The 9,446-nt window shown below is 36.7% G+C and overlaps 2 protein-coding genes across 3 annotated transcripts; one reads left to right on the top strand and one right to left on the bottom strand.

Annotated features, from left to right (window-relative positions):
- Window positions 1–1,871: 1,871 nt before the first annotated feature.
- MOS11 (Protein MODIFIER OF SNC1 11) lies at window positions 1,872–4,062 on the top strand. Of its 2 annotated transcripts, none has more exons than XM_088806824.1 (6): window positions 1,872–2,464; window positions 2,931–3,011; window positions 3,104–3,235; window positions 3,356–3,416; window positions 3,523–3,584; window positions 3,712–4,062. In XM_088806824.1, exons 1-5 carry the CDS (start codon window positions 2,112–2,114, stop codon window positions 3,556–3,558), a joined length of 663 nt encoding a protein of 220 aa, XP_088662950.1. In that variant the 5' UTR covers window positions 1,872–2,111; the 3' UTR covers window positions 3,559–3,584; window positions 3,712–4,062. The 2 variants fall into 2 exon arrangements, with proteins under 2 accessions (XP_088662950.1, XP_017977601.2); XM_018122112.2 differs by having other exon boundaries at window positions 1,874–2,464; window positions 3,520–3,584.
- Window positions 4,063–5,950: 1,888 nt separating this feature from the next.
- LOC18597868 (Protein phosphatase 2C family protein) lies at window positions 5,951–8,727 on the bottom strand. Its single transcript, XM_007027113.3, has 4 exons — window positions 7,731–8,727; window positions 6,929–7,296; window positions 6,582–6,818; window positions 5,951–6,466 (listed from the first exon to the last, which is right to left on the bottom strand). Exons 1-4 carry the CDS (start codon window positions 8,005–8,007, stop codon window positions 6,272–6,274), a joined length of 1,077 nt encoding a protein of 358 aa, XP_007027175.3. The 5' UTR covers window positions 8,008–8,727; the 3' UTR covers window positions 5,951–6,271.
- Window positions 8,728–9,446: the final 719 nt, after the last annotated feature.

Here is a 9,446-nt window from a genome sequence, read left to right as displayed (position 1 = left end):
TGGATTTACATTGTGACAAGAATTCTTCTAACTTAATTGTCTGGACTTTTGTTACAGCGAAATTCATTCTCGCTGCAGCGATAAACTCTCGGGTGTTGGGGGCTTGACTAGCCCGAATTTTTGATGCAGCGGAAATGCATTCTCGCTGCAACGAGAAACTCTCGGGTGGTTGGTTCAAAATTTTGCCTTGGATTTCGCTGCAACAAAATTTCATTCTTTGCAGCGAGAAACTCTGGGGTGGTTGGTTCAAAATTTTACCTTGGATTTCGCTGCAACAAAATTTCATTCTTTGCAGCGAGAATGCCTTTTCGCTGCAGCGAGATTCCTTTTGCCATGCTTGCCTTGCTTGGATTCTATTGTAGTTTTCACTCCTTTTAACTTCATGATTGACCATGGATCCTTTAACACTAAGGGATTAAATAATCAAAGTTTGAAATCAGGGGTTTTAGTAAGAAATTAAATTAAATTACATTGTTTTTAACATAAGTGCATCATGTTTCTACACTTTCCTTATCGTTTGCTTGTTCCCTTCCTATATTCACTCACTAGGTTTATACTCACTCTTTTTAACTTCATGTTTTCATATTCGGAGATAGTTGGAATCTAAATTGAAGTGTCCAATTGTATTCGCCATTTGGTAAGTACCATGACATCCAATAGCGATACCCACGCCCATAGTTACTCCGCCGATAGTTAAGGTCTTTTGCATGTGTATATAATTGCTTAAATGTAAACTGTAAGATTGTTGTGCACTTTGTATGTTTGATATGATTAACCTTGTTATTTAGGGTTGACGAATGATAACCCTATTTCGAAAATTTTATATATATATATATATACTTGGTTCCCACGGTTTAATTTCGAAAGTATATTGATTAAAAATTATGAATTTCAGATTTTAAAGAAAGAGATGCTTGTTTGGGCCTGGTGGGCTATGCCTATTGAGCCCTTGCACCGATCATGGTTCAAAAATTGGATTGTGATAGATATTCGAATACGAGTTTGAGTAATAATTAAAAATTTTAAGTATTTATAAAATTCAGATTAAGATAGTTTAAAAATACATACCAAGTTCTCTACTATTTGACATCCTTATTCTATTTCATCAAATGATGATGAGTTAGGAGAATATAAAAATAAGTTTCATTTAAAAATAGAAAAATTAAATAATTTTTATTATTTATTTTTTAAATTCAAGAATTATTTTTGGATGCAATTAAGTATTTTTCTATTCATATAATTATTCTCTTGTTCACTTCAAACTTTCAAATTTTATTAGATTATATACTTTTTCAAGGTAAAAAATTATTTTTCTATTTATTTAAGAAAATTTAAATAAATTTTTATTTTTTATTATCTTTAATTAAGTTTTGATACTTTTATTTCGGATCAAATAAACTCTTATGATTAATGATTAACTAATTGTCATTAATTAAAATAATATTTGTTATTTAATATACACATGATACTAATATGATATTGATGTGAGAGGTAAAAAATATCATATGATTATATTATTATAATATATTAATATGCCACATCATTATAAATTACGTTACGTCAATATACTATATAATCATTAATTATGATATATTAGTATATTATGTTAATATTATTTAATATAAAATGATAAATAATATTTTGATTAAGTCAATCAGTAACCATAAAAAGTTTATTTGATTAAAAATAAAAATATAATGTCTTATTTGATTTAAAATAAAAATATAAAAATTTATAAATGTAATAAAAGTGTAAAAATTTATTTAAATAATTAAAAAATTTTAAATATTATGTTAAAAATGATTACTAATAGAAAAATTGTAAAAATAGAAGGGAGGAAAGAATAAAAACAGCGCCGGATAACTAGTGCTTTGACCAATATCGCAGAATAATCTCGCAAAGGAAAAATATCGCAGCGCTTTCACATTTGGGCTCGCGCTTTTTCCATTGTTTTGTTTTCTTTACTCATACCAAAGATCCAGCAAGTGTTACCCGACCCAAACTATTTAAGAGAAAAAGAAAAGAAAAAGAGAGATTGCCCGTCATCGCCTCACGCTCTTAGACATCGCTTGTACATTTCACGCAACCCTAACTGCCGACATACCACTCCGATGGCAACCACCACCGAGAAACCCGTCGCTACCGCAACCACCACCACCACCACCGCTCCCGCACCCGTCGCTGCTGCTAATTCGTCGGCAGAACCAAACCCTAAGAAGACCGTGGATTCGCCGCCACCTTCCACGGGTAAGTCAGATCCTCCAAGCGCTGTCGCTCCCGCCGCTGCTGAGGTATCTTTGAAAGAGAGTGAGGGCTCGAAGATCACCGGGACGACTGTGAGCTCCGTCGCAGGTGATAGCGGCGGTTCCGTTAACGATATCCAGAAGAAGATTCGCCGAGCTGAGCGTTTCGGCGTTCCTGTCCAGTTGTCTGAGCAAGAGAAGCGTAATTCTAGGGCCGAGAGGTAATCTCGTTTCTCCCTCTTTTTTTTTTTTTGTTTTCTTTAGGGTTTATCGGGGATCTTTAGGGTCTTTGTTAAAGCTTATTTCTAGTTGATGAGTTTCTGAAGAGAAGAAATGAAAATTTTTATTTTATTTTGATTTATTGCTGAAAACGACAACTGTAATAGTTTTCTTTAAATGTGATTTTTGAGGTTATAATGATTCTCAAGAGATGAGTCTAACCCTTTGTACTCTTACCTTACTAAGCATGCCTGCGTGTTTGCTGGGGATAGTTTGGCATGATAAGGTGATTTTTGATGTTGATTGGTTTTTAATGTGATTAGAGAGAAATTCTATGGCACCTGAAAGTGTTACTACACTGAAAGTTTTTTTTTTTTAATGGTAAAGCTGTAGTTGTGGATGGTGAATTTCATTTCTTGACTTTTGCTTGTGTTTCTGACGTGTGACTGTGGATCAATCATGTTGCAGGTTTGGCACTGCACCCAGCTCGAATGGATCTGAAGCAGCTAAGCAATCAGAGGAGCTGAAGAGGAAGGCTAGAGCAGAGAGGTTTTCATTCCATACCACTTTTACCCTGTGATAATATGGCTTGGGTGTTGCATTTTGTCATTATGTGGTTAATTCTTTTTGTGGTTTCTCAGGTTTGGGCTTGCGGTACCCTCTGCGGCTACTACTGATGAGGAGGCAAAGAAGAAAGCTCGTCTTGCTAGATTTGCACCATATTCCAAAACTGATTCAGTGGAAGAAGAAAAAAGAAAAGCAAGGGCAATCAGGTTCCACTGCTAAAGAACTCTTTCCTTCATTGTTAGAGATCTATAAATGCCTTCAGAAATTTGCATTGAAAAGGTTTATTCATGTTGAGATTCAACTTTGATTTTACTTGGTCTTTCCAGGTTTTCGAATCCTCCGTCAGGTTCTTTACCCCAGGTGAATGGCAAGGGAAATCTGGATCCAGTAAGGCCTTAATTAGTTGTTTCTCGGGCAGATTTCTTGGCTAGGAGAAAATCAAGTGTTTTAAAGGTGCTGGGATACTGATTTCTCTACCCTTTTCTGTCAGGAGGCTCCTATTGCTGGAAAGGCTGGTGGAGGACCCTAAATAGAAATTGCCTACATAGTTAGAAGGTATCTTGGAGATATACATTCCTTTAATCTTGTATGTATAGATAGCTAGTATACTTGTTGAAATTGGTACTTTCATATTATTATCAATTACTTATGTTATGCATTATCTTTTTCTTTTGCTTGTCAGGTCTAGTGTCGTAACAGCTTGTGATTCCCTCAGCAGCTTCTTTACAATGTTTTCTTTTCAACCTCAGAATTCTTAGATGCAGTATTCCTTCATCCTCAGATAAATTTCTAATGCAGTGAAGATGGTTTTTTGGGAAGTTTGGAAGGTGCTTTTTGTTATTTCTGGTACAGCTGTGGTGTCTGTTCACTTGGTGAGGCCTAGAGGAATCAACAACCACCTGTAGTGTTAACCTATCTCAAATCATACAAAGAGAGTTAGAAATTCTGGAGTAATGGCTAGAAATTTTCAACTTTTCCCTTTTGATAATATAATTGAGAAAGAATGGAGCGGTTATTAGTTTCCTATGAAAAAGGTTAATTGATTTGTTTTTTTGCCTTGGTAACATTTGGGCGGGGTTTTCTTACTCTTCCAAGTTGCATAGCATGATCAAGTGTGAGACAGCAGTATTATCTCATATTGAGTCTGACATCTATGTCCATGGGTTAAAGTAGGAAATGGTGCATGCTTCATAGGAATTCTTGGGTCTCTCTCTCTTTTTTACAAATATCTAAAAGCAAGAGGAATTTCTATGTTTATTCTGGCTTTTATATGTTAGGGTTTGTAGGTTTTTTTGTTTTTGTTTTTTCTTGGGGGGGGGGGGGGGGGGGGGCAGCGCAGGGGGAGGTGGGGAAGGAGGATGGTGCTGGTGGTGGTTTTGCTTTGGCTGTAGGAAAAATGATAAAAATTAGATGCCTTTGATCTGAGCAAACATGGATAATTTGTTTTCTGCATTTAGATTAAAAAATGATTGTAAAGGCTGTAGCATGGAATATTGTGGGGAGGCTTATGTTTAGATTGTTTTTGTTCATTTGAACACTGACTGTAATCTTGTTATTGTTTGTTCCTTGTCAATTGATTTGACATATTTTTCAAATCATTTGTTGGGTGCGTGCATGAGCATGCATGTTTGTTCATGTGCTCGTTTGCTGGCTTGCATGCATTTCTTTGCATGTTTGTACGCATATGTGTGCTACATGTCATGATACTCATGGCTCAAATGGCATTAATCCAATTTATTTAGTTATTAGTATCTCTCTATGACAAATTATCGATGCAATGCTGGTTTGGAGATGTTACTACTGCTGTTCAGTATTTGATCATGAGAGAAATGTTGAAAATTGGGAATGGTTTTATAATGTGAAGATTGCATATGAAGAATATTTTCGGTTGGTGATGACATAATGTGATCCAAAAGCTAAACCTTTTCCTGATCCTGTTAATTCAGAAATTCTGATTTTTCTGGTTCTTTATTTGAGATAAGTGAACGCTAGAAGGTGATTGTTATCTTCCTTTGGTCTCACCAGGTGAATTGGCTGATCTGCAAGGTAATATTATACTGGGAGGGAAGGATGTATTTAGTGTTTTCTCAGTTTGTTGTTTGCCCATGTAATATTTTGTTTTTTGTTTTTGTTTTTTTCTTTTTTGTTTTCATCCAAGGTTAAACTGTCGATTACAAATTAACAATACATAGCTAGCTTCTGTCGGATTTGTTTTTGGTTGGATGTTTTTGTATGGAAGACCGGTTAAACATGATTGGGGAATCAGAAAATCTAACATTTTCTTTAATCTTCTGCGCAAAATTGTCTCTGTTTGTTCATTATTTTGTAGTTAAGTTGATTTGTGTTCACTTAAATGGGGGGCAGAGTTACTCCCATAATCTTTTACAAAGTTTATTTTGGAAGGAAAAGATTAAAACGCCGAAGGATGGAATGTAAGAATTATTTGCATGGCTGGGGAAATCTGTATAATTGGAAATTGGATGCAAGCGTGAAACTAAATTTTGATAAAAATTTCCTTTAAAATTCTAGTATGAGTAACAACTGTCTTCTTTGGGCTTATAACCAATTGCTTATTTACCAAGCATAGCCTTAGTTCAAAACTAAGGGTTTCCTTTCCCAGATTCGAGTTAATTTGGCAATGGAGCTGCAACATTGTTCAGTCGCAAATGGAAACTCAATATTTCATCGGGGGTATTTAAGCTAAATACACGACAGTTTACGCAGATCTTACAAATTACTCGTTCTAGTTGGACAAGCAATTGGTTTGGTTTATTCCAGGAAATTGAACCCACATTCAGATGTAAAAAATTTATTCCTAATATGGGCTTGCATTATTAAATTATTTTTTGATATGCAAAGCTGGGATTTAACGTAAGGTTAAACAGGGATATTTCACCATGTTAAGGGCTAAGAAACATAAATTTGGATAGTGAATGAGATATTATATCAACTATGGTAGCCAAACACACGACATATTTAAAGGAGAGGAAACAATCAAAATTACATGGAAATCATTATCTACAGATTATTTTAAGGTCTCATCCAGTTATCCTAAGTTTCTTTGATAATAAGCAGTCTCAATGTATTCCTATTACCCTAAATGGGAATCCTTGCACAAGTCTAATCAAAGGAAGTTAGTCCCCCAGTTTGCATGGCAATTGAGGATAAGTTCTAAGAAATTTAACTCCAATCTTTGCTGCTGGGTATGAGACAGCAGCAGCAGCAGGGAGTCCTACTCCACCTTATATTGATAACGGAGAGCTGTAGGAGGAGCCCCCATTGATCAGATGGGGATCTAGAAACACGACGATGACTGTGATATCATCATGGAAATGTCTCCTGACCCCTCGATCAATCTTCTTCAGGTCTGAGTATCTCATTTCTCTTTTCTTTGCTGCTTCCTTAAGTGCAGCTTTAACAAGTCTCCTGGCAATTCCCTGAAATAAAAGAGGACGCAAAGAAGAGTAAAGCCATGCACAACAAAATCTTTTGTGCCGATCCCAGGAGAGTTACATTATCAATCATCATGCCAAGCTATCTGTGGAAACTTACATTTCGTGGGCTAGTCTGGACAATTTTGACAGCCTCCTGGTTGCTAAGGTGCTCCCACAGACCATCAGAAGCAAAGATGAGAAATTGATCGTCAGGGTGGAGCTTGTGTACTAACAATGATGGCTCCGCACTAAGGATCGGCTTTTGGAAGGATTCAGGCAGTCTAAATTTAGGCAGGAGAGGTTCTTTGTTGAACTCTGCTTTCTTTAGATATGCATCACCAATTGATCTAGAAATCTGCAAAGATAATTAACGAGGCCGAAAGAATACACTAGTGAATTCATTTTCAGTCCAGCTATATTTACTTTTACCAGAAACAAACGGAGGAAGATAGAATAAAGTATAACCTGTATCAGGCCCTTCACACGCCAAACTTTGTGTTTCATCACAACAATCTGTGGATCATGGGGATGCAATGCCCGAAGCTCATCTCTTACGGCATCTATACTTGCATTGTGTTCAGTCGATAATTGCATTGCAATAACTTCCCTAGTTCCTCTTTCTGCTCTGCCTAAGACTACTCTGGAATCTCCAACATTTGCAATGTATAGCAGTCCATTGCAAATCGTTCCCGTCAAACAGCAAGATCCTACCGACGCCATCTGCGGCTTCCCAAGCCACTGTTTCCTCACAAGGGAAAGAAAATTCTCTTCTGTTGCAGAGAAGGCCTTTCGGAGAACATTTATTGATATCTCTTGATGCTCAGACACAAATGCTTTATAAGAAACATCAAGGGAAACAGAATAAGCATTTGGCCACCAAACTGGAACTTAATGGAGTAACTGCATCAAGCAATATCGATGCTTGGAAAAACTGGGAAGTATAGATGAGTTCATTTTTGCTGAACACACATGTTTTGCTTGGTTTAAGCAAGAACTGACAGAACTTCCAAGTACTCAACCTAAACCTCTCCCTTAAGACATGATACTGCAGTTCTTCCTAATCTGATATAACTTTCATTTTAATTGTCTAAAACTCAGAAATCACAAGGGATAATGTACGAGGAAAGTCTTCTCCTGTTACTTAGCTAGGTGATCAATGTACTATTACTGAGTAGATCAGGCAATGGCATCAACAAGAAAAACAGACGTAGTTGCCAAGTAAAAATCCAAATTGAAGGAATAACAAAAAGTTTTAGAGGAAACGTACACTTAAGATTGCAGAAAAGGTTGTCATTGATGAAGCGGGAAGCCTCAGGTCCACCATGTCCATCATATACACCGATGAAAATCCCATAAGGACCGGAACTACTCGAACTCAACGGCCCTGATTCGAGCTGGCTTTGATCCTCCAACAAACTATTGGCTTGAATCACAGCCATTGAAAATTCTCCATAAACATGTTGCCCCAAATCTTTATACCACAACAAACCATCAACACGGCCGGAATCGCCCTCAACAGTTGGTTTCCAACAGGATTTAATCATTTTCAAGTAACCAATATTTCACATGTATTATTCAGGTGAACCAGCAGACAATATATAAAGAAGAAGACCAAGAGTCAATCTTTGGTCAAGTTTGTATGTGTTCTACGATACTACTAGAACCCCAATATTTGGAACTATATAACCAAGAACTAGACGCCATAAATCTGAGTATCTGCCCTATTCTGAGACAAGGATCAAGTTGGGTATGGGCTAACTCAACTGAAAAGTTTGCACTTGAGACAAGAAAGCAATAGTTTTTATGTGAGTTCAGAGAATATGGAGGTGTGCTGGTGGTTGTGTAGCTTGAATCTGGTTTAAATGTTTTTGGTCCCTTCACTGTGTGTCACCTTTCAGCAACAGACTTAGCTGGAAAAGCACCTTGGGATTGACATAGACAGAGTTTGGTCTGAGATCAAAGTGATCAAAAGAGGCAACGGATAAGAGGATAGTTTGGAGTTTTTGGCAGAAGATCTGGAGTTTTTTTGTCAGAGGAGATCCAAGATGAGAAATAAATGGAGATTTAAATCACTGACTTCTGACATTGTTGTTTTTGTTATTGTAGCATTGGTCCTTGTTCCCCCCCTTGTTTTTTAGTTTCTTGTGTTTTTTCTGTCCTTCTGCCCCAAGTGGTTGTCCTACAGCTATGTGATTATTGCATTGCTGAAAGATTTTGATGGTGTGTTTTAGGCAATTTTCGCTCATTTAATGGTGTGTTTTCACTTCCCATGCTTCACATTCTGTGCTAATTACTTTACTCAGCCATCATTTCAGTACTATTTTGAGCACAAACCAAGTTTTTCTTCACCCTTTTTCCCATGGCTACTTTCATACTTGACCCTTTCTTAAACGCGTTAGCAAGTATTACAGGGCAATCATTAACTTTAGAAATTCTTACCATATAAAAGCTGGGATTAGACAGCATTCCAAAAGATTTTTAGCAGTGGAAATTTACTCTTAATATTCTGCAATTTGTCCATCAGTAGTTCATTTCCTCAACCATTTCCTGCATACCTGTTCAGGAATATCTATTAAAGAAGAGATTAAAGGGGAGGATTCCTCTCAATAGCAAAGTTTTACAAATGTCTTTGTCTGTTACAATCGTCATCAAGGTTTCTGATTCAACTCTTATTATTCTGTTCTATCACCTTTTCTTGAAATATCTGAACCATTGATCTATGTGCCAAGGATTTCGACCTTTCTAACTAACTAAAACAAGGAAGGATTGTAATCTTTCCAAGTTAAAACAGCTGCCAAAGAATGTGACAACTGGGGGTCCATTGCCCTGGTATTGGATTGACGGATTCTATATTTGGTACATGCATTCCAGCTCTTACATGTTCAGCCACTTGGACCAGCAATCAGATCAATTGGGCTCACCTTCCAGGACCATTTACAACCATGAACACCATAATCTGACTCTGGGAACATTAATGGCTGAA

This window comes from Theobroma cacao, chromosome 5 (assembly GCF_053813885.1).
Source record: "Theobroma cacao isolate CCN51 chromosome 5, ASM5381388v1, whole genome shotgun sequence".
Lineage (NCBI taxonomy): Eukaryota > Viridiplantae > Streptophyta > Magnoliopsida > Malvales > Malvaceae > Theobroma > Theobroma cacao.
This window is presented reverse-complemented; position numbering and strand designations above follow the sequence as displayed.

Bases quoted from the DNA above. Each gene is read 5' to 3' on its own strand.
- MOS11 (XM_018122112.2), top strand. From the start codon at position 2,112: ATGGCAACCACCACCGAGAAACCCGTCGCTACCGCAACCACCACCACC. The intron at 2,465-2,930 runs GTAATCTCGTTT...ATCATGTTGCAG, and splicing joins CGTAATTCTAGGGCCGAGAG to GTTTGGCACTGCACCCAGCT. The intron at 3,012-3,103 runs GTTTTCATTCCA...GTGGTTTCTCAG, and splicing joins AGGAAGGCTAGAGCAGAGAG to GTTTGGGCTTGCGGTACCCT.
- LOC18597868 (XM_007027113.3), bottom strand. From the start codon at position 8,007: ATGATTAAATCCTGTTGGAAACCAACTGTTGAGGGCGATTCCGGCCGT. The intron at 6,819-6,928 runs GTTATACTTTAT...TTATCTTTGCAG, and splicing joins GTGTGAAGGGCCTGATACAG to ATTTCTAGATCAATTGGTGA. The intron at 6,467-6,581 runs GTAAGTTTCCAC...CTTTTATTTCAG, and splicing joins TCCAGACTAGCCCACGAAAT to GGAATTGCCAGGAGACTTGT.